The 25,484-nt window shown below is 43.4% G+C and overlaps 1 protein-coding gene across 1 annotated transcript in view; it reads right to left on the bottom strand.

The window, feature by feature from the left end:
- Positions 1-5,518: 5,518 nt before the first annotated feature.
- Positions 5,519-25,484, bottom strand: part of eipr1 (EARP complex and GARP complex interacting protein 1) — a 79,371-nt gene continuing 59,405 nt past the window's right edge. The window contains exons 7-9 of the mRNA XM_038967763.1: positions 16,892-17,059; positions 10,915-11,082; positions 5,519-6,061 (exon numbers count right to left, since the gene is read on the bottom strand). Coding sequence (XP_038823691.1) covers positions 5,887-6,061; positions 10,915-11,082; positions 16,892-17,059 — 511 coding nt within the window. The 3' untranslated portion in view covers positions 5,519-5,886. The remainder of the gene's footprint in view (positions 6,062-10,914; positions 11,083-16,891; positions 17,060-25,484) is intronic.

The raw sequence follows: 25,484 nt of genomic DNA, 5'->3' as shown, positions 1-25,484 counted from the left end.
CCATGGGTAAATGTGATATTTCCGTTTTTTGGGGGGGGGGTTGCAAAAATTGATAAAAAACAGTTTTCGCTGTGTCATTATGGAGTACTGTGTGTAGATTGAAGGGGAAAAAACGATTTAATCAATTTTAGAATAAGGCTGTAACATAACAAAATGTGGAAAAAGTCATTACAAAAGTCATCAAATTTGCTGTGATGACTCAAATCCATCCTTTAATTTCTCCCCCTACAGTAATGGACACAGTATAATACACTTCAATTACAATCAAATATTGTATTTCTTACACAATGACAAATGGCAACCAGAGTTGAAAACAACAGTTTCGAAATAACTTTGATGACCAAAGTTTTGAAAATCTATTTACTAATTCAATCCTTATTGATTGAAATGCTCAAATATCTGGGAGGCGTTTGGGGATGAACTAAATTGGTTTTAATGGATTTCATGGTGTGACAGTTCCTAGCCAGACTGTGTGACTGTGTGATTGACACACAAGTTGTGAGTGGCTGTAACCTCTGCCTCTGTCATGTTCTTAAGCTGTGCTCCATTGATCGAACATATTCACGCTGCCACATCACATTGCCATAAGACTAGTGATGAACTCAGCATAAACTCTAATCATATCAAACAGCCCTCTATGAAATTCCACCCTCATAGGACCTATACCCATTCAATAGAAGCTATTGTTTACTCTGTGACAGACTGTTTCATTTACGTTATCAGCACAAATATAGGTTGCTACTGTAGGCTTTATTCAGAATAGGAATGAGTCACAAATAATATGTATTCATGTACCTTAAAATCAGCACTGTACAACGAACATTGCAAATGTCAAATAGTATAGTACAGTTTCTACACACAGACAAAGCAACCACAACATACCCACACTCCTCTCCAGTGTGGGCAACCTCATGACTCCAACGTTCCTCATCAAGCATGGCCACTCCATCTCCATGGAGACACAGAGGGCATGTGTGCGGAAGTTTCGTACTGGACGTGAGAGATGAACGCAATTACAGCTTTTGAGAAGCAATTATATGTGCCATGTTGTGGCAAAGCCCCATAAATAACAGCACATCCACTGGTGCTTGTTCTGTGACGGAGGAATAATAAGGTTGAGAAAAGCTGTTGACTGTGTGGAAGGTTGCACGCTCCACGTGGCCTGCTGTGATGTCCAGGACCATTTTGCTCTGTTGTTCCATAAGAAAGAGGGTCAATCTGTTTGACAAAGGCTTAATGATATCAAACATGAGGACTATTTCTATGGGTTTGACACTGAGCTACAATACGGAAGCATGGAGATATTAAAAATAAAACAAGTCTGCTAAGAAGAACATGTTGGGCCTTTTGTCTGGTTTTTGTAAGACATACAGAAAATCGTATAAATGTAAATCTGCCAGCACTGGTGCTTGACTGCGTGAACCCCCCAAGTCCCTATATCCACGAGAGACCGGTGAGGGGTGGGGGGCACATTTAAATCAGAGTTCAGAAATGGTACAAGAAGACAAAGGGATAAATAATAATTTCCTAAATATAGACTGTGCCTGTGATTTCAGTGAGTGCTTGATAGTCTCGTTCGCCCCAGCTAAAGCACTTGATCTGCTGAGAAGGATGCTAAATAAGCAGCTTATGACACAAGCGCTAGCTAGCTTCCCCGGTCTATGGGGTGGTTGTCAGCGTAAGTAGTTATGCGAGTTAAACATCAAAGCACTCGGACCACGTTTCAATGTGGCAACACCACTTCCACCACCATCTAGCTAAAAGCCTAGGAAATTCCTTTGGTGTACGCAATGCCGGGACACAGAGACAGCATAGATGCATGCATGTATGAATATGGTTTGTCCTGTATTTTTCCTGCATGATTGATGGATCAGAGACTTACAATAACAAGAACACGCATATAAACATGTGAACGTTCGATGTGATTCTGCCTGCAGGCAAGCCAGGCTCCGGCATTCAGTAAGACCTCCCTGAGGATAGACCTTCCCTGGGGTTTTCCCATTAATGTCAGGCATAATTCCCTCCACAACATTCCCAACACATATCCAACCACCTCCCAACCCGCAGGACAACCTCTCGCAGGTGCCACAATGGTCTCAGTATATGCCAGCTGTTCACTCCTTTCGCAACATTCCCAACCTTTTCCAAATGCTCAGACAACCTACCATGGGTCCTTCCAATGTCCCTCTGATGTTTCTGGGGAAAGTGTCAGTTTTTCTCTCCATCCTTCTTGGATCGCCTGTCTGGTGTTTGCGCATTGTTTTTTTCCTCATGGGATTGTGATCATTTTCTGAATGCAAATTAGGGTGCCTCTTGAAGGTAATAATCACCTGGGTTGCTCTCTTGCTCCGAACACATGAATAAGTAATTCAATGAAATCTAATTTAATTTACTTCATTTACAGAGCAGCTGAATCCAATTCCGCCTTCTTCCTCGGAGGAGGGCACCCATATGACCCTCAGGTTTTTTAGGACTATTTAAAACATCACACAGAAATTAATATTTATTTTACCTTTATTTAACTAGGCAAGTCAGTTAAGAACAAATTCTTACTTTCAATGACGGCCTAGGAACAGTGGGTTAACTGCCTTGTTCAGGGGCAGAACCACAGATTTTTACCTTGTCAGCTCGGGATTCAATCTTGCAACCTTTGGTTACCAGTCCAACGCTCTAACCACTAGGCTACCTGCATATGTGAAGAAATGTAGGGCATTTTGAATTCATGCCAAGATAACAAAGGAGAAATCGAGGCGATGGAGCTGAAAGCAGGAAACATAGTGAGGCATGACTCCATGGGGGGGTTTTAGACAAGCAGCTGCCATTCTGCATAATATTTAGATTGCATAGGAAACACAATAAAGGCTCAGGCTTTACTTGAATTGTTCTTCCTCTACTCTGTATGTCTCTTGCTATTCACTAACAGCCACGCTAGGATTTAAGATCAGTACATATTTTAACTTGAACCAACTTTCAAATATACAGTGTAGACTGACACATCTCAATTACATGTAAACTGGGGACACAGTAAGAAATGTATCTTGATTCATCCAGGTTATTTTCAAGAGATACTTGACCCTTTTAACCAACAACAAACCTCAGGGGTAAGTACAGTAACATAACAAAAGTGTGTAATTGACTATTTGCTGTTCTCAATAAAACACTGAAGACAACTCCTTTTAAAACCTTGTGTAAATCTCTTCCTTGCCCATCCAGTGGATACAGTCTCTGCAAGTCACCTGTGATATCAACCATGACGCCATCTTGGATTGGAGATCCAGGTTCTTGACTTGAAGATGCTCGTCACCACCGCTGACAGGTACACTACACTAGGGGTCGTGTGACTGTGTGACACAGACGATAGTTGGCAGTCGTGCCGGGCAAAACAGTTGAACTCTGGGAGCTCGGCGTGAGAACAAGACCTTTCCCTCGGCTGTTTCCCCAGATATTTAAAGCACAGTCAACAGCCAAAAAACACCCTCACCGCTCCTGATTCACACTGGAATCACATGTTGTTTTTACAGTAGAGCAGAGCTGGGGCCAGGGCTGGGAAGTAATGTGGTGTAGCCTGTGGATATCAAAACAGTGGTACAGAGCACAGCAGCAGAGTATTTCAGTCATCTGCATTGTCAGCAGTCCTCTTCTGTCTCCAGAGGTGAACATTGTATTCTGAATATCAATGCATCATGCTTAGTTTAATCTGCTAATATAAAATCAAATCAAATTGTATTTGTCACATGCGCCGAATACAACTGTTGTAGACCTTACAGTGAAATGCTTACTTACAAGCTTTTAACCAACTATGCAGTTAAGAAAAATAAGAGTTAAGAAAAGATTTAATAAATAAACTGAAGTAAAAAAAAGAATAGAGTAATAATAAAATAAAACAACGAGGGTATATACAGGGGGCACCGGTACGAGTCAATGTGTGGAGGTACAGGTTAGTCGAGGTAATTGAGGTAATATTACATGTAGGTAGGGGTAAAGTGACTATGCATAGATAATAAACAGCGAGTAGCATTACTGTGAATGTATTAATAGGAAGGCAACTGATCAGGTGAAGGTGTCAATCAGGACTCAGGAGGCACATATTCGGATGCTTGTTAGAACATAAACATATCTGCATTTGTGATGGAGATAGTTGAATTATTCTAATATTGATCTGTCATCCAACTATCAATGCCTATCCAACCATCTTGCCATCCATGTTTTACCCATATATATCTGTGTCTTTCTGTCCCTAGCATGCAGCCTTCCACATAGTCAACAGCATACACGGAGACCATACACGCACGCACTCGCACTCGCACACACACACACACACACACACACACACACACACACACACACACACACACACACACACACACACACACACACACACATACGTCGTGAGTCCTAAAGGAATACAACGAACATGCAACATGCCACATGGCTGCAAGCTTGTCACACCACCAGCATCTTAGTCAAAAGAGGGACCAGAGGGATGTGGTGTGTGTGTCTCTGGGACATGGCGTGTGTGCGTTTCTAATTGGGTGACAACTGACAAGCATCACAATCTCAAATTAAAGACAGGATAGAGGGACAGGTTTGGGGAAGATTATGTTTTCAGCTTCTAAACCACATTAGACCCACGCCCCAATCCCCTTTTCAATAATTCACTGAGCTATAATGAGGGTTGTGGATGTGAGCTGCCTTCCAGAGGAGGGGAAGGGTGATAGTCTGCATTCAAGCCCTGGGCGCCAACCTGGGCATTGTTAATGAAGACCCACAGCCTCTCAGGGTTCTCCTGGCACCATGGAGCTCTGCCTGGAGAAGGAGCCCTGAGCAGAGTCAAGCTGCAATTAAAAAGGCTGTCAGTGGATCTAAAGAAGGCTACCACTGTCACTACAGACCAACGTCAACACACACTGTACAGGAAGACAGGGACGGAGGAGACGGAGGGTATGGGAGGAGAACAGAGGGTATGATATATGAGGAAGAGGAAAAAGGGTACTAGTGAGGAGGGAGGTGTAGGAAGAGAAGAAAAGATCAGGAGAGGGTTTGGGGGAGAGGGGTGATTTTCCGAGCTACCTCTTGGCTTCAACCTGTCATCTAGGAACCATAGTGCCCTGGATACACCTCCTGTCAATCCCCAGGGTAAGGCTGCCATTGAGGCATGCAAGGAACCCCCAGTCTCTGACTAGACTACCTATGGGCTCCCAGTCTCTGACTAGGCTACCTATGGGCTCCCAGTCTCTGACTAGACTACCTATGGGCTCCCAGTCTCTGACTAGGCTACCTATGGGCTTCCAGTCTCTGACTAGGCTACCTATGGGCTCCCAGTCTCTGACTAGACTACCTATGGTCTCCCAGTCTCTGACTAGGCTACCTATGGGCTTCCAGTCTCTGACTAGGCTACCTATGGGCTCCCAGTTTCTGACTAGACTACCTATGGGCTCCCAGTCAAATAAGAGAAAAGCCTTCAGAAGATCCCCAAAAGCTCAGTAAAGTAACTGTTCACCAAAAATAATAAACAAAATCCAGTTGACATAAATAGTATTTAATTGATAATATACAGAATAGATATACAGCAGTTTTTCTTTGTATTTTCTCTGTCCTAGCAAACATACAGTCAGATGCATCATTAAGGGGAATGTGTAGCGTAATCAGTTATTTTGTAGAAAGGGTGAGGGAGAGAAAAATAAAATGAGAGAGAGAGAGAGACAGAGAGAGAGAGGGATGGAGAGTGAGAAAAAAGCGAGAGAGATTGTGTGCAGGGTCTGCCGAGTGTGGCTCCCCTGACGGCTGTCGGACACGGTCGGCTCCCCTCCTCATCGCTCCTCCTTCCTCGCCCTCTTCTCCGTCACTCTGTGATGAGTCCAGTCGTCGGTCCAGTGTGTGGTCTGTCTAGAGCAGGATATGGTATTTGAGTGCGCGGGGGACCCTGTTGATGACCAGTCTGCCATCGTAGCTGAGAGAGGCAAAGAGCCATGGGTCTGCTGAGGACCACTCTACTGCGTACACACTGTCCTCATGCTCCTCATAGGTAGAGATGATACTGTCCTGCAGGGGCTCCTTGCTCCTAGAACACACACATGTACACACCGATTCACACACACAAATTCATTCACACGCGTGCGATCGCACACACAGTGTGAAAAGGGAGTTGAATAGGGAGAGTTTTTATTTTTGAGACAGTAGATCAGCTTTAATAGTGCAGACAGATAGTAGTTTCCATCAACGTAATTGTCTGCATCATTTCCAATCCCCCATATACAGCGCATTCGGAAAGTTTTCAGACCCATTCACTTTTGCCACATTTTGTTAAATTACAGCCTTATTCAAAATAGATTAAATATAATTTGTTTTCATCATCCCACACACAATACCCCATAATGACAAAGCGAAAACATTTTTTTTTTTTTTTTTTGCAAATTGAGCTCAGGTGCATCCTGTTTCCATTGATCATCCTTGAGATGTTTCTACAACTTGAATGGAGTCCACCTGTGGTCAATTCAATTGATTGGACATGATTTGGAAAGAACACACCTGTCTATATAAGGTCCCACAGTTGACAGTGCATGTCAGAGCAAAAACCAAACACAGGCTTGTGTCGAGGCACAGATCTGGGGAAGGGTACCAAAAAATGTCTGCAGCATTGAAGGTCCCCAAGAACACAGTGGCCTCCATCATTCTTAAATGGAAGAAGTTTGAAACCACCAAGACTCTTTCTAGAGCTGGCCGCCCAGCCAAACTGAGCAATCGGGGGAGAAGGGCCTTGATCGGGGAGATGACAAAGAACCCAATGGCCACTCTGACAGAGCTCCAGAGTTCCTCTGTGGAGATGGGAGAACCTTCCAAAAAGGACAACCATCTCTGCAGCACTCCACCAATCAGGCATTTATGGTAGAGTGGCCAGACAGAAGCCACTCCTCAGTAAAAGGCACATGTCAGCCAGCTTGGCGTTTGCCAAAAAGCACCTAAAGGACTCTCAGACCATGAGAAACAAGATTCTCTGGTCTGATGAAACCAAGAATGAACTCTTAAGCCTGAATGCCAAGCGTCACGTCTGGAGGAAACCTGGCACCATCCCTACGGTAAAGCATGGAGGTGGCAGCATCATGCTGTGGAGATGTTTTTTAGCAGCAGGGACTGGGAAACTAGTCAGGATCGAGGGAAAGATGAATGGAGCAAAGTACAGAGAGATCCTTGATGAAAACCTGCTGCAGAGTGCTCAGGACCTCAGACTGGGGTGAAGTTTCACCTTCCAACAGGGCAACGACCCTAACCACACAGACAAGACAACGCAGGAGTGGCTTCAGGACAAGTCTCTGAATGTCCTTGAGCGGCTCAGCCAGAGCCTGGACTTGAACCTGATCGAACATCCCTGGAAAGACCTGAAAATAGCTGTGCAGTGACGCTCCGCATTCAACCTGACAGAGCTTGAGAGGATCTGCAGAGAAGAATGGGAGAAACTCCCCAAATACAGGTGTGCCAAGCTTGTAGTGTCATACTCAATTCCTCGCAGGGAACAGCCTTCTCAGAACAAGAATAGACTGACGAATTTCAGTAGAAAGGTCTTTGTTTCTGGACATTTTGAGCCTGTAATCGAAACCACAAATGGTGATGCTCCAGATACTCAACTAGTCTAAAGAAGGCCAATTGTATTGCTTCTTTAAACAGGACAACAGTTTTCAGCTATGCTAACATAATTGCAAAAGGGTTTTCTAATGATCAATTAGCCTTTTAAAATGACAAACTTGGAATAGCTAACACAACATTCCGTTGGAACACAGGAGTGATGGTTGCTGATTCCATTAAAAATCAGCCGTTTCCAGCTACAATAGTCATTTACAACATTAACAATGTCTACACTGTATTTTTGATGTTATTTTAATGGACAAAAAATTTGCTTTTCTTTCAAAAACAAGGACATTTCTAAGTGACCCCAAACTTTTGAACGGTAGTGTATTTTTATATATTTTCTATTATTATTTTCCCCTAACCCTACCACCCCTCCTCTAATTGGAGTAAACTAATGTACAACAAGGCTTCTACACCCAGCGTATACACACAGTTGAAGTCGGAAGTTTACATACATCTTAGCCAAATACATTCAAACTCAGTTTTTCACAATTACTGACATTGAATCCTAGTAAAAATTCTCTGTCTTCGGTCTGTTAGGATCACCATTTTTTTTTAAGAATGTGAAATGTCAGAATAATAGTGGAGAGAATTATTTCTTTCAGCTTTTATTTATTTCATCACATTCCCAGTGGGTCAGAAGTTTACATACACTCAATTAGTATTTGGTAGCATTGCCTTTAAATTGTTTAACTTGAGTCAAACATTTCAGGTAGCCTCCTCAAGCTTCCCACAATAAGTTGGGTGAATTTTGGCCATTTCCTCCTGACAGAGCTGGTGTAACTGAGTCAGGTTTGTAGGCCTCCTTACTCGCACACGCTTTTTCAGTTCTGCCCACAAATTTTCTATAGGATTGAGGTCAGGGCTTTGTGATGGCCACTCCAATACCTTGACTTTGTTGTCCTTAAGCCATTTTGCCACAACTTTGGAAGTATGCTTGGGGTCGTTGTCCATTTGGAAGACCTATTTGCGACCAAGCACCCCCACAACATTATGCTGCCACCCCGTGCTTCACGGTTGGGATGGTGTTCTTCAGCTTGCAAGCCTCACCCTTTTTCCTCCAAACATAACAATGGTCATTATGGCCAAACAGTTCTAATTTTGTTTCATCAGACCAGAGGACATTTCTCCAAAAAGTATGTTCTTTGTCCCCATGTGCAGTTGAAAAATGTAGTCTGGCTTTTTTTGTGTCGGTTTTGGAGCAGTGGCTTCTTTATTGCTGAGCGGCCGTTCAGGTTATGTCGATATAGAACTTGTTTTACTGTGGATATAGATACTTTTGTACCTGTTTCCTCCAGAATCTTCACAAGGTCCTTTGCTGTTGTTCTGGGATTAATTTGCACTTTTCGCACCAAAGTACGTTCATCACTAGGAGACAGAGCGCGTCTCCTTTCTGAACGGTATGATGGCTGCATGGTCCAATGGTGTTTATACTTGCGTACTATTGTTTGTACAGATGAACGTGTTACCTTCAGGCGTTTGGAAATTGCTCCCAAGGATGAACCAGACTTGTGGAGGTCTACAATTGATTTTCTGAGGTCTTGGCTGATTTATTTTGATTTTCCCATGATGTCAAGCGAAGAGGCACTGAGTTTGAAGGTAGGCCTTGAAATACATCCACAGGTACACATCCAACTGACTCAAAGTATGTCAATTAGCCTATCAGAAGCTTCTAAAGCCATGACATAATTTTCTGGAATTTTCCAAGCTGTTTAAAGGCAGTCAACTTAGTGTATGTAAACTTCTGACCCACTGGAATTGTGATACAGTGAATTATAAGTGAAATAATCTGTCTGTAAACAATTGTTGGAAAAATTACTCCGGTCATGCACAAAGTAGATGTCCTGACCGACTTGCCAAAACTATAGTTTGTTAACAAGAAATTTGTGGAGTGGTTGAAAAACAAGTTTTAATGACTCCAATCTAAGTGTATGTAAATGTCTGACTTCAACTGTAGTATACACATTTTACGGACTCAGTATATTTGATATTAGTTATCTTGTTGTTTTTAGTCAACCCTTCAGCTCCACTAAACCCCTTCCCTTCTATCTCTGGACACCATCCAATTTTGATTTCTATTTGGACAAGGCTACCGACACAAACACACACAAAAGGTCTAGTTACATTACTCATAACCTCCACTCATAGTCTCTATGTTTCTGTTCAAGGCCTGGTTGTGATAACACCAGGTACAGTACTCCTCTACCCTGGCTTCCTTTACACACAATAGGCTATTTATTGCACTCTCAGAAAAAAAGGGTATGGTTTGGCTACAGTATTGTTCCCTGGGGTAGAAAACATCTAAATACACAATGTACCTTCAGAGGTGGACATAAGGATCTCACATGATACTGTTCGGTACCTTTCAGGGTACATGTGTGGATAGTATAATGGTACATTATTTTTGTACTCAATATTTTAAATATGAAGGTACAATCATTGGAGGTGTGGCTTAGTGGGGGTGTGGCTTTCAGTTAGTTATTTTTGGCCACCTGGGAGTGGAAGTGTTGGACCAGTTTAAGTGGTCTATGGCAGTGTTAATTAAAGTGTGAGCATGTCCGCTGCCAGTTCTGGAGTCTTTATAAAGACTTGCATAAGAGTATGCAATAATTAATACTGCAGCGAGCTGAATGTAACACTGGGGAACCTAGTCAAGAGGTTGGCGTAATGGTTAAGGTGTTTGACAGTCGCTGGACCCTGGTTCCAGTCCCGGTCAGGGCTACTGAAATTGCTACACTGGTGTCAGAAGTGAGATGGCGAAGAGGTGTGTACAAGTGAGGGACTTTATATTGAGAAAAGGAAAACATTTTGCCACTAAAAAGGAACAAACGGTGGTACCCTTTTAAGGTACAAACTGCAAGAGGACAATGATGCACTTCTAACTAATGGTACAATGGACGTAACTACTACAGTGACCAGCGTTTGTACCCCTTTAAGTACAATTTGGTTACTTTTTTTCTGAGAGAGTGCATGCTATTCACAACGTGTAGTGACAGTTATTTGGCACAGAAATGGAACCCTCACAAAATAGGGCATGGCACAGTTCAAGACCAGAGAACTAGGATCAGAGCACGAACTCTAGATTGCATTGATAAAATAATCATAATGATTAGTAACTGTTGCATTGAAAATCCGATGAAAGATTATGACAGTGGACAGTTATGGTTGAGATTGGTCCAGTATGGCTATAAGGGGGACAGGTCTGGACAAACATGTCAGAAAGTGGAAAGTGTTGACAGTCATGACTAAGTGGACAGATTTGGCATAGAAGTTTTGACTTAGTGTCCATACTTCTCGTCCTGGTGGTTGTCCTCTCCGTCGCTGAGGTCATCGTCATCCACCAGGTGACCGAAGGGCTCGGAGGAGATGGACACCATGTTGGACAGAATCACCCTGCTGTCACTGCTGCCGGTCAGCACCAGCTGATCATGAGAGTGGTTGTAGCGAACGCTCCACACCCTGGGTGGTGGGCACACACACACACACACACACACACAAAGAGAATCAGTGAATGGGTGTTTTTAATCCATCTATATATCCTCTCTTTCCTTTTGTCTCCTCAGTCCATGTACGTGTGTGGTAATTGAGATGGATCTGGGCTTTGTTTCCCTGCTGCTTAGTTTGTACTGCCGTGAGGTGTTGTGTAATTATGGTTAGCTAATAAAGGTAATCATTCTGTAAACTCCTAAGCCGTCTCTCTCCTGCACTCTCTTTTCCTTCTTTCACTTGCTGTCCTTCCCTCCCAATCACTATATCCTCTCTCTCTATCTCTGTCTCTCTCTCTCAAAGCCTAGGGCAGAGCTCAGTGGTGGAGCTCCTCATAGAGAGGGATTGAAGGATAACTGGGCTGTTGACATAAAATCTGGCTCAGCGCACCCTTTCCCTGCAGTCGGCTAATCTTCTTCCCTCCTGAAAAATAGTTCCTAATACCCAGAGCCCCGAGGCCCTCGGAGCACTGCTCAGAAATCACACACTGTAGCATACTATCAGAATGGGATCACATCTACACTGGATACATTTGGCCAGTCTACTGTATGTATGTATGTATGTATGTATGTATGTATGTATGTATGTATGTATGTATGTATGTATGTATGTATGTATGTATGTATGTATGTATGTATGTATGTATGTGTGCATGTATGTGTGTGGTTTGGGGGAGTGAGAGGGGTTGTATGGTGGATGTGTGTTTGTGTGTGTGTACAGTAATGCAATGTACTTAATCTCAGAATGTATGTTAGTAGCAGCAACAAACTTCTCCACAGTCATTATCTATTCAGCTCACACCACAGAGAGAAAGAGAGACAGAGCGTGTCTCTACACACATACACACACACACACACACACACACACACACACACACACACACACACACACACACACACACACACACACACACACACACACACACACACACACACAGGTCTGAATACTGCAGTGCACTGTGTTCAGCTACTTACATAGCCCTGAGCACTGCAGCTCATCACAGAATAGCTACAGTAACCCACACCTGAACACGGCAGTGCAATGTACTTAACCATCACCGAATGTATGTTTGTAGCAGCAACAAACTTCTCTTCATACAGTAACACACACATTGTGACAGGGTCAGTATAAAATAAGCTAAAAGCACACATATATCAGCGGAATATGACTGTTTTGCAAACTGATGCTAATTGGTAGGAATGTTGTTCATGTTCTCAAATCAAATCAAATTTGATTTGTCACATACACGTGGTTAGCAGATGTTAATGCGAGAGTAGCGAAATGCTTGTGCTTCTAGTTCCAACCTAACAATTTCACAAAACTACCTTATACACACAAGTGTAAAGGAATGAATAAGAATATGTACATAAAAATATATGAATGAGTGATGGCCGAACGGCAAGGTAAGATGCAGTAGATGGTATAGAGTACAGTATATACATATGAGATGAGTAATGTAGGGTATGTAAACATTATATAAAGCGGCATTGTTTAAAGTGGCTAGTGATACATTTATTACATCAATTTTTCCATTATAAAAGTGGCTAGAGTTGAGTCAGTATGTTGGCAGCAGCCACTCAATGTTAGTGATGGCTGTTTAACAGTCTGATGGCCTTGAGATAGAAGCTGTTTTTCAGTCTCTCGGTCCCCGCTTTGATGCACCTGTACTGACCTCGCCTTCTGGATGATAGCGGGGTGAACAGGCAGTGGCTCGGGTGGTTGTTGTCCTTGATGATCTTTTTGGCCTTCCTGTGACATCGGGTGGTGTAGGTGTCCTGGAGGGCAGGTAGTTTGCCCCCGGTGAAGCGTTGTGCAGACCTCACTACCCTCTGGAGAGCCTTACGGTTATGGGCAGAGCAGTTGCCGTACCAGGCGGTGATACAGCCCGACAGGATGATCTCGATTGTGCATCTGTAAAAGTTTGTGAGTGTTTTTGGTGACAAGCCGAATTTCTTCAGCCTCCTGAGGTTGAAGAAGCGCTGCTGCGCCTTCTTTACCACGCTGTCTATGTGGGTGGACCAACTCAGTTTGTCCGTGATGTGTACGCAAAGGAATTTAAAACTTTCCAACCTCTCAACTACTGTCCCGTCGATGTGGATAGGGGGCTGCTCCCTCTGCTGTTTCCTGAAGTTCACGATCATCTCCTTTGTTTTGTTGACATTGAGTGTGAGGTTATTTTCCTGACACCACACACTGAGGGCCCTCACCTCCTCCCTGTAGGCCGTCTCGTCGTTGTTGGTAATCAAACCTACCACTGTAGTGTCATCTGCAAACTTGATGATTGAGTTGGAGGCGTGCATGGCCATGCAGTCGTGGGTGAACAGGGAGTACAGGAGAGGGCTTAGAACGTACCCTTGTGGGGCCCCAGTGTTGAGGGTCAGCGGGGTGGAGATGTTGTTACCTACCCTCACCACCTGGGGGCGGCCCGTCAGGAAGTCCAGGACCCAGTTGCACAGGGCGGGGTCGAGACCCAGGGTCTCGAGCTTAATGACGAGTTTGGAGGGTACTATGGTGTAAAATGCTGAGCTGTAGTCGAACAGTGTGCAGTGTGATTGCGATTGCGTCGTCTGTGGACCTATTGGGGCGGTAGGCAAATTGGAGTGGGTCTAGGGTGGAGGTGATATGGTCCTTGACTAGTCTCTACTCTACTTTGTCTCTATACTGACGCTTAGCTTGTTTGATTGCCTTGCGGAGGGAATAGCTACACTGTTTATATTCGGTCATGTTTCCGGTCACCTTGCCCTGATTAAAAGCAGTGGTTCGCACTTTCAGTTTTGCTGATCAATCCACGGTTTCTGGTTGGGGAATGTTTTAATAGACGCTGTGGGTACAACATCACCGATGCACTTGCTCATAAACTCGCTCACCGAATCAGCTTATTCATCAATGTTGTTGTTCGACGCTATGCGGAACATATCCCAGTCCACGTGATCGAAGCAATCTTGAAGCGCGGAATCCGATTGGTCGGACCAGCGTTGAACAGACCTGAGCGCGGGTGCTTCCTATTTTAGTTTCTGTCTATAGGCTGGGAGCAACAAAATGGGGTCGTGGTCAGCTTTTCCGAAAGGAGGGCGGGGGAGGGCCTTATATGCGTCGCGGAAGTTAGAATAACAATGATCCAGGGTTTTGCCAGCCCCGGGTTGCGCAATCGATATGCTGATAAAATTTAGGAAGCCTTGTTTTCAGATTAGCCTGGTTAAAATCCCCAGCTACAATAAATGCAGCCTCAGGATATGTGGTTTCCAGTTTACATAGAGTCGAATGAAGTTCTTTCAGGGCCGTCGATGTGTCTAGTTGGGGGGGAATATACACGACTGTGATTATGATCGAAGAGAATTCTCTTGGTAGATAATGCGGTCGGTATTTGATTGTGAGGAATTCTAAGTCAGGTGAACAAAATGACTTGAGTTCCTGTATGTTGTTATGATCACACCACGTCTCGTTAATCATAAGGCATACTACCCTGCCCTTCTTCTTACCAGAGAGATGCTTGTTTCTGTTGGCGCGATGCGTGAAGAAACCAGGTGGCGGTACCGACTCCGATAGCGTGTCCCGAGTGAGCCATGTTTCCGTGAAACAAAGAACGTTACAATCTCTGATGTCTCTCTGGAAGGCAACCCTTGCTCGGATTTCGTCTACCTTGTTGTCAAGAGACTGGACATTGGCGAGTAGTATGCTCGGGAGCGGTGCGCGATGTGCCCGTCTACTGAGCCTGACCAGAAGACCGCTCCGTCTGCCCCTTCACTGTTGTTTTGGGTCGCCGGCTGGGATCCGATCCATTGTCCTGGGTGGTGGGCCAAACAGAGGATCCGGTTCGGGAAAGTCGTATTCCTGGTCGTAATGTTGGTGAGTTGACGTTGCTTATATCCAATAGTTCCTCCCGACTGCATGTAATAAAACCTAAGATTTCCTGGGGTAACAATGTAAGAAATAACACATAAAAAAACAAAACACTGCATAGTTTCCTAGGAACGCAATGCGAGGCCGCCATATCTGTCGGCGCCGGAAGTATAGCTGTTCTGTTGGTTGTGCAAAGATGGTTTGAGGCTATAAGTACAATGGTACCGTTGAAGTCGGAAGTTTACATACACTTAGGTTGGAGTCATTAAAACTAGTTTTTCAACCACTCCACAAATTTCTTGTTAACAAACTAGTTTTGGTAAGTCGGTTGGGACATCTACTTTGTGCATGACCGGAGTAATTTTTCCAACAATTCTTTACAGACAGATTATTTCACTGTATCACAATTCCAGTGGGTCAGAAGTTTACATACACTAAGTTGACTGTGCCTTTAAACAGCTTGGAAAATTCCAGAAAATTATGTCATGGCTTTAGAAGCTTCTGATAGGCTAATCGACATAATTTGAGTCAATTGGAGGTGTACCTGTGGATGTATTTCAAGGCCTACCTTCAAACTCAGTGCCTCTTTGCTTGACATCATGGGAAAATCAAAATAAATCAGCCAAGACCTCAGAAAAAAAATTGTAGCCCTCCACAAATCTGGTTCATCCTTGGGAGCAATTTCCAAACTCCTGAAGGTACCACGTTCATCTGTACAAACAATAGTACGCAAGTATAAACACCATGGGACCACGCAGCCGTCATACCACTCAGGAAGGAGACGCGTTCTGTATCCTAGAGATGAACGTATTCTGGTGCGAAAAGTGCAAATCAATCCCACAACAACAGCAAAGGACCCTGTGAAGATGCTGGAGGAAACAGGTACAAAAGTATCTTTATCCACATACACAGTATCTATATCGACATAACATGAAAGTCCGCTCAGCAAGGAAGAAGCCACTGCTCCAAAACCGCCATAAAAAAAGCCAGACTACGGTTTGCAACTGCACATGGGGACAAAGATCGTACTTTTTGGGGAAATGTCCTCTGGTCTGATGAAACAAAAATAGAACTGTTTGGCCATAATGACCATCGTTATGTTTGGAGGAAAAAGGGGGAGGCTTGCAAGCTGAAGAACACCATCCCAACCGTGAAGCACGGGGTGGCAGCATAATGTTGTGGGGGTGCTTTGCTGTAGGAGAGACTGGTGAACTTCACAAAATAGATGGCAACATGAGGAAGGAAAATTATGTGGATATATTGAAGCAACATCTCAAGACATCAGTCAGGAAGTTAAAGCTTGGTCGCAAATGGGTCTTCCAAATGGACAATGACCCCAAGTATACTTCCAAAGTTGTGGCAAAATGGCTTAAGGACAACAAAGTCAAGGTATTGGAGTGGCCATCACAAAGCCCTGACCTCAATCCCATAGAACATTTGTGGGCAGAACTGAAAAAGCGTGTGCGAGCAAGGAGACCTACAAACCTGACTCAGTTACACCAGCTAGTGTCAGGAGTAATGGGACAAAATTCACCCAACTTATTGTGGGAAGCTTGTGGAAGGCTACCTGAAACATTTGACCCAAATTAAACAATTTAAAGGCAATGCTACCAAATACTAATTGAGTGTATGTAAACTTCTGACCCACTGGTAATGTGATGAAAGAAATAAAAGCTGAAAGAAATAATTCTCTCCACTATTATTCTAACATTTCACATTCTTAAAAGAAAGTGGTGATCCTAACTGACCTAAGACAGGGAATTTTTACTATTTTATTAAATGTTATTTTATTTTATTAAATGTCAGGAATTGTGAAAAACTGAGTTTAAATGTATTTGGCTAAGGTGTATGTAAACTTCCGACTTCAACTGTATATCTGCTATGTGTGTGTGTGTTTGTGCGTGCATGTCCTGTGTGTGTGTACAGTGTGACAGGTGCCCACCAGTGAGAATGCTCCTCCAGGCTCTTGACAGGCTCGTTGATGTTTCTCACGTCCCAAAATTTGACCTTGCAGTCGTCCCCACAGCTGGCCAGGTAGTACTGTTTGTTGGGATTGAAGTCAAGGTCTCGAACCAGCTGCCCATGAGCATTCTCTATACAGTAGATCTGACTGGAAAAGAGAGTGAACGGGATGAGGGGGGAGGAGAGGGGGAATGAGAGAGAGAGAGAGAAAAGAGGGTGAGGAGAAGGGTGAGAAAAAGAGGGGAATGATGTGAGAGAGAGAAAGAGAGAGTGAACGCCACAGCAACCCTGATGACATAAATCATGGAGAGAAGCCTGTAGTGGTACTATACACTAGGTGAAGGCCAGACCGTATTTCCTGTCCTATAAAAGCCTGACGTGTAATAAAGCCAGGAGTCACAACCACACACAGCCTTGGCTTCCTGATCCTGCTTGTCCCGGCTGGGGAGAGGTCAGTGTTAAGGCACGAGGAAAGAAATGAGAGAGCAAAGAAGAGAGGAGAGACTTTTCCGCTTCAGATTATGTTCATGTTGTAAACCTACTCTCTTCTCTACTCCTCCACAGGACCCTGTACCCTTCCTCTCATCTCCTCTTCTGTCCTCTCCTCCCCTTCCCCAGTCCTTCCTACCTCTCATCCGCTTTTCCCCCACTCCACCCCTCCGATCATCTTTCCTCCCTCTCCTGCTGTGATGACTGAAGAGGAACCAGGGCGGTCTATTGAACAGCGTTAGACCCAGTGTTCTCTGCTCCCCTCTCTCCTCCACCAGACACCATCTACCCTGCTGATCTCATTATACAAATAACATGCTAATTAAAAATCTCATTAAAAAGGGAGGGAAAAGAAAATATCCTGAGGGATCCAATGAGATCAGGATGACGGTTTGTATGGCTCTATGACTATATGGTTTGTAAGGTTCTGCCACTGGACCTCAGCAAACTGGATGAGACCAGACTGGGACTTCACAGAGGGCCCAGACACTGGCAGCAGCTCCTTCCTCTAACCAAACAAAATTACAACACTCTTTAATCTTGTGACTTTAAAATGACTTGAGTGTGTGGAGTCACTTTGCTGTCGAGTGCACAATCTGCTCACCATTGACTGCCTCGGCATGACCTCTGGCCAGGGGTTTGACAGTGTGTGTGTGTGCTGTGTCGTAAACTCTGTCCTCCATGGAATAGGACGCGCGGGGGAAATGGAGCAGGAAATTGGGTTAGTTTCGGTGCTTCCAGAATGCTTCTGAGCACCCCACTTCACTCCCTCCACTCGGCAAATATGAAATGGGGATCCTGAGCAAAGCCTGGCTGGAACCCTCCTCACAAAGTATTAAGGATTATATGCCTTCCTAGCCTAAGCCTGCGGACACAGTGAAACCAAATCGAAACTCATCCTCCTTTACGTCAGTGAGGGCCAGAACAGTCTACCACACACACACACACACACACACACACACACACACACACACACACACACACACACACACACACACACACACACACACACACACACACACACACACACACACACACACACACACACACACACACATACAGTTAAGGGGTTACCATGAATTTGACAGTAATTTACAGGCAGCTCTGTGGCAAGTAAAATTCTGTATTTAATATTAGTACACAGGGGCAAAACTTTCACTGGGGACGGGGCGGGGGTCATGTCACCCCCACATTCTTAAACTGCATTTTTGTCACCCCCGGTTTTATCATTGCCCTGTGATACAAAAAAAGCGTCATCGGTGTGTGTAAGGACCATGCGGACGCCTCAGAGCAGAGCGGTCAGGTAGGCTGTCTGGCTGTGTCAGCCGGCTAGATTTAGAACCGCCCGGACACCACCACAGAGCGTTTGGACAGGCTGTGAGAAGGCAATGCTTCTGAAAGGCTGGCTTAGAACTGGCAAGGGACAGTTGAACAGATGCAGCTGCTGACGATGTGGATGTGTTGCACTCTTTCTCTGAGTTGTAAAAGCAAGCAGTGCAGATACTGGCTACCCTTTAGTTGACTGATATTAGCTAATGTTTCATCCCCTCTCAACTGAGTCAAATGAATTTAGCCAGTTCAGCTCTAGGCATCTGTCAGATGGCGATATGAGGTGGCTATTATTATAGCACTATCTAATAGCTGTTGTGTGTATGGAAATGTTGTTTTGTAACCTTTGTTTTGTCCCGTTTCAACAGTAAATTAATTTGTCTAGCTTTCGCCAGTTGATGTACCGGCGTGCAAGAGCTTGCCAAAATTATTATTTTTGCCTCAATCACACTACACCTGCATCAAACCAGACGAAACCAGCAGCCAAACGATTGAAGACCGATATTCTGATGTTTTTTCAGTGCAATGTGAGATTTATTATTCAGTATAGCAATGTAACGTTATTGATCTGTCAGTTTCCCTAGCTAACTCCCTACTTTTCACACTGATATAGTAATAAACAGCTCTACAGGCTTCACTGTCAAGCTGCACAGTCAGTTCACAACACTATGCTCATCATGTCTTAGCAGGATCAGATGGTGACAGGTGTCCCTGCAGGGTCAGACAGCCAGGGAAGATCAGTCTACGGAGCTCAGGTGAATTTTGCAGTATATTATAACAATATCAATGAATGGACAAAAAGTTCAATTTTGAGTTGATCGGGTAGGTCTAAGTTGCTACATGACAGAAGCTTAAGTTTAAAGCCACAGTCTGGGATCTGGGAATAATTTCAATTATTGAACCATTGATTCAATGCTTGAATAATATTCATGTGTACACCAAGGTAATTCTTTGTCATGCCTGCCTCATCTTAGCAGGATCAGATGGTGACAGGGGTCTGTACATAAGTGCCAATGAGAGTGGTTATGGTAGACATGTTGGTCCTCAATGGCTAGTGGTAAAATACATACAACTAACAATTATGGAATAGGCAGGGCAAGCATATTACAACTGCAGAAGATGATTTTGTACAGTTGTATGCTTGCCCTACCTTTTCCATTGTAGCTACCCTACCCATTCACTATAACTTGTACTTGCAAAATATCAACTAAATACAACCATTGAACCATTATATTATCAAAGAATAGAATCAATGTATAAATGCCCCACAAGCATAGCACAACTGTCTTACACTATCATAACCCCAAATATGATTAGTTTAGACCATATTTAAAACTATCATGTGTGTGAAATGGACTGTCAGTCTTGCATCTAGAATGCAGTCTATGCTTTAGAGATGGGTTATAATTTTAAGTACTTTATATTGGGGGGTTGTGGGCTTCACTGTTATGGCACACAGACAGTACACCCGACAGTAATCATTTGTCATGCCTCATCTTAGGATGGTGACCAGATGATGACAGGGGTCCCAGCAGGGTCAGGCAGCCAGGGAAGACAAGTCTCTTACGGGGCAGAGGTGAATATAATAATATGATTAGTATCATTGAATTAAACTACTCTCCTTTCAGTAGTTTCGAATAATAAAACATACAGTATCATGAGAGTAGCTGACGGATGGGTTTAAAAGCTCATGTTCTATAATAGTTACGACAAAAAAAACGATATATAATGTATACCATATCTGTACTATCTATCCAGATGTAATTTATATAAAATAATGTAACTATATTCTTTCTATGTAACACCTGTAAAAAAAATTTTTTTTTAAATGCCATGTACAGTTCCTTCAGAAAGTATTCAATCATACCCCTTGACATATTCCACATTTTGTTGTGTTACAACCTAAATTAAAAATGGATGAAATGTATTTTTTGATCTACACACAATACCCCATAATGACAAAGTGAAAACAGTTAGCAAATGTATTGAAAATGAACTACAAAAAGTTGAGACAGTAGACACTCCAGGGGAGGTTGAGACAGTAGACTCTCCAGGGGAGGTTGAGACAGTAGACTCTCCAGGGGAGGTTGAGACAGTAGACACTCCAGGGGAGGTTGAGACAGTAGACTCTCCAGGGGAGGTTGAGACAGTAGACTCTCCAGGGGAGGTTGAGACAGTAGACTCTCCAGGGGAGGTTGAGACAGTAGACTCTCCAGGGGAGGTTGAGACAGTAGACTCTCCAGGGGAGGTTGAAACAGTAGACTCTCCAGGGGAGGTTGAGACAGTAGACTCTCCAGGGGAGGTTGAGACAGTAGACTCTCCAGGGGAGGTTGAGACAGTAGACTCTCCAGGGGAGGTTGAGACAGTAGACTCTCCGGGGGAAGTTGAGACAGTAGACTCTCTGGGGGAAGTTGAGACAGTAGACTCTCCAGGGGAAGTTGAAGAAATAGAACCCATAGGAGAGGCTGAGGAAGTAGACCTCAATGTCCACGTCACACCATATCAGCCAAACCCAAAACTAGTGGTAGACCAGAAGCTGTCAAACAAGACACTTCGGTTTCTGGATAGGTGGTACAAATAATTCCAGTGGCTCCTCTATGTTCCCACTGTGAAAGGAGTGTTGTGCTTTAATTGCACAAAAGCTATTAAAAGCCAGAAATCACCTCTTGCAAAAAAATGCAGATCCTGCATTTGTGCACTCTGGATTCCTAAACTTATCCGGTGCCTTATTCCAGTTTTCTTCACGTGCATGCAGCCATGCACACAAGGTTGCCGTTACCACTCGCTGTCACCAATCAAAGCCAGTGGATACCCAACTTCACACAGTAAGAGCTGGAGAGCTAAACAAAGCAAGGTCTTGCCTTAGGAAAGTAGCAGGTTCTGTCCATCTTCTAGCACGTCAGGGATCAGTTCTCAGGGGCCATGAAGCTACCGAAGATAATCTGTACCAGTTACTGAAAGTTAGAGCTGAAGATGTTCCAGTACTCACTACATGGCTGAAACTCAGTCAGGATCATAGAAGCTCACAAATCCAAAACAAAATCCTGAGCATATTGGCCAACAGCATTGTGAGAGACATCACAAAGAGAATCCACCATCTACCACTGCTCCAGTACTCCATAATTATTGATGGTACACAAGATGTCGGGGGAATAGAACAAGAGTCATTCTGTTTCCGTTACGTGGTTCACGATCTAGTGCCTCTTGAGGACTTTGTAGGTTTTTATGAAGTCTCCCTTGCAACTGAAGAGAACCTGGCAGAAGTTGCCACAGATGTGCTACTCCACCTGAATTTGCCTCTTTCAGGTCAAACGTATAATGGTGCAGCGAACATGTCAGCGAACATGTCAGGGAAAATCAAAGGAACACAGGCTAGGCTGAGAGCAGTGCAGCCACTGGCTCTGTATGTGCATTGTGGCCCTCACAGTGTCAATCTAGTCACCCAGGCTGCCTGCTTATCTTCCGCTGTGACGTGATGGCCTGAAGTGGCTCCACAAGCTGGGCTGCCTGCACAACCAGTCAGGCAAATACAAAACAACATTTAAGGAAATAGCGACATCTGAGTGTGGGTCATTCACAAGCCTAAAGCCCTTGTGTCCAACAAGGTGGACTGTTAGGACTCCAGCACTGAGCTCTTTGCTAGGTCAGTACGAGTCTGTGCTGTTCAGCCTGGAGGAAATGAGCACATCTGATTCATCAGACACAGAAACAACAGCAAGGGGATTGCTGAGAGATTTGAGAAGGGGACCACAGTCCTAGGACTCCTTGTAGCAGCTGAGTTAATGGAAGAGTTGGAGTGCCTCATTCGCACCTTACAAATGTGAATAGAGACATTTGCTGGGATGCTCGCTGCAGTGGACTGTGTTAAGACCACCCTGAAGGCAAAGAGATCAGAGGGCCAATTTCAACAGATCTACAGCCGAGGAACAGAGTTGATTGCCAAGATCAAAATCCAGCCCATTCAGATGCCCCACATCTGTAATCCAAAGCGCTTCACTGGAAATGCTGCTTCATACTCACTCACATCCCCAGAGGATTTCTACAGGGCTGAGCTCTTCAATGTGCTTGACACAGTTGATGTGCAGCTAACAGAGAGGTTCAAACAGGGTGGCCTGGAAAGTCAGACTAAACTGGAGGAAGTTCTTCTCTCTGGGGAGATGGATGCTGCAGTGGTGGACAGGAGTTGAACAGGAGATCACTTGAGGTGCAGCTGGCCATGTTCAAGATGCAATACCAGTACAAAACAAGTACAGAAGCTGCATCTGTTCTCAGGAATCAGATGCCTGAGGTCCACCGGTCTCCTTTGACCAGGTAGAAGCCCTCATTCGCATACTAATGTTTCTTCCTGCATCCTCTGCTGAAGTCGAGAGGAGTTTCAGTGGTCTAAGAAGGCAGTCTGTCACATTCATCAGGACAGAGTGGATGAAATAGACATGGAAAAAGTCCGCCAGCTGTTTGGCTTGGGAAATGACCACAGGAAACATGTTTGGAGCTTTTTATTAGGTTGAAAAGACAGAAGTAAGAACAGATAGGATGAATTAAGAAACATTTTAAATAAATGAAACAGGGTTAATGGAGGAAGGAAAATAGATAGATGGCGTGTTGGCTATGGCTATTTGTGTTGATTTTGAAAGTTGATATAGACAATGTCTTGATAAAGACAATCAAGTTAAGTCTTTGTACTTTTTTTAGTTGTTCATTTGTTAGGCTATTAGTTATAGTTGCAACACAACGTTAATGGTAACTCTAGCTGAATTAGAAAATAAAGAAGTACAGAAGAAATTACAGAGGATGAAGGAAGAAAGGATGGATGCATGAAGAAATATGGATGAAGGAAGAAAGGATGGATGAAGGAAGAAAGGATGGATGCATAAAGAAATATGGATGAAGGAAGATAGGATGGATGAAGGAAGAAAGGATGGATGCATAAAGAAATATGGATGAAGGAAGAAAGGATGGATGCATAAAGAAATATGGATGAAGGAAGAAAGGATGGATGCATGAAGAAATATGGATGAAGGAAGATAGGATGGATACATAAAGAAATATGGATGAAGGAAGAAAGGATGGATGAAGGAAGAAAGGAAGGATGCATAAAGAAATATGGATGAAGGAAGAAAGGATGGATGAAGGAAGAAAGGATGGATGCATAAAGAAATATGGATGAAGGAAGAAAGGATGGATGCATGAAGAAATATGGATGAAGGAAGAAAGGATGGATGCATAAAGAAATATGGATGAAGGAAGAAAGGATGGATGAAGGAAGAAAGGATGGATGCATAAAGAAATATGGATGAAGGAAGAAAGGATGGATGAAGGAAGAAAGGATGGATGCATAAAGAAATATGGATGAAGGAAGATAGGATGGATGCATAAAGAAATATGGATGAAGGAAGATAGGATGGATGCATAACGAAATATGGATGAAGGAAGAAAGGATGGATGCATAAAGAAATATGGATGAAGGAAGAAAGGATGGATGAAGGAAGAAAGGATGGATGCATAAAGAAATATGGATGAAGGAAGAAAGGATGGATGCATAAAGAAATATGGATGAAGGAAGATAGGATGGATGCATAAAGAAATATGGATGAAGGAAGAAAGGATGGATGCATAAAGAAATATGGATGAAGGAAGATAGGATGGATGCATAAAGAAATATGGATGAAGGAAGATAGGATGGATGCATAAAGAAATATGGATGAAGGAAGATAGGATGGATGAAGGAAGAAAGGATGGATGCATAAAGAAATATGGATGAAGGAAGAAAGGATGGATGAAGGAAGAAAGGATGGATGCATAAAGAAATATGGATGAAGGAAGAAAGGATGGATGCATAAAGAAATATGGATGAAGGAAGATAGGATGGATGAAGGAAGAAAGGATGGATGCATAAAGAAATATGGATGAAGGAAGAAAGGATGGATGCATAAAGAAATATGGATGAAGGAAGAAAGGATGGATGAAGGAAGAAAGGATGGATGCATAAAGAAATATGGATGAAGGAAGAAAGGATGGATGCATGAAGAAATATGGATGAAGGAAGATAGGATGGATACATAAAGAAATATGGATGAAGGAAGAAAGGATGGATGAAGGAAGAAAGGAAGGATGCATAAAGAAATATGGATGAAGGAAGAAAGGATGGATGAAGGAAGAAAGGATGGATGCATAAAGAAATATGGATGAAGGAAGAAAGGATGGATGCATGAAGAAATATGGATGAAGGAAGAAAGGATGGATGCATAAAGAAATATGGATGAAGGAAGAAAGGATGGATGAAGGAAGAAAGGATGGATGCATAAAGAAATATGGATGAAGGAAGAAAGGATGGATGAAGGAAGAAAGGATGGATGCATAAAGAAATATGGATGAAGGAAGATAGGATGGATGCATAAAGAAATATGGATGAAGGAAGATAGGATGGATGCATAACGAAATATGGATGAAGGAAGAAAGGATGGATGCATAAAGAAATATGGATGAAGGAAGAAAGGATGGATGAAGGAAGAAAGGATGGATGCATAAAGAAATATGGATGAAGGAAGAAAGGATGGATGCATAAAGAAATATGGATGAAGGAAGATAGGATGGATGCATAAAGAAATATGGATGAAGGAAGAAAGGATGGATGCATAAAGAAATATGGATGAAGGAAGATAGGATGGATGCATAAAGAAATATGGATGAAGGAAGATAGGATGGATGCATAAAGAAATATGGATGAAGGAAGAAAGGATGGATGCATAAAGAAA

Source organism: Salvelinus namaycush, chromosome 28 (assembly GCF_016432855.1).
Source record: "Salvelinus namaycush isolate Seneca chromosome 28, SaNama_1.0, whole genome shotgun sequence".
NCBI classification, from domain to species: Eukaryota; Metazoa; Chordata; class Actinopteri; order Salmoniformes; family Salmonidae; genus Salvelinus; species Salvelinus namaycush.
Note: the sequence above shows the minus strand (reverse complement) of the source record. Positions and strands in the feature narration are given on the sequence as shown.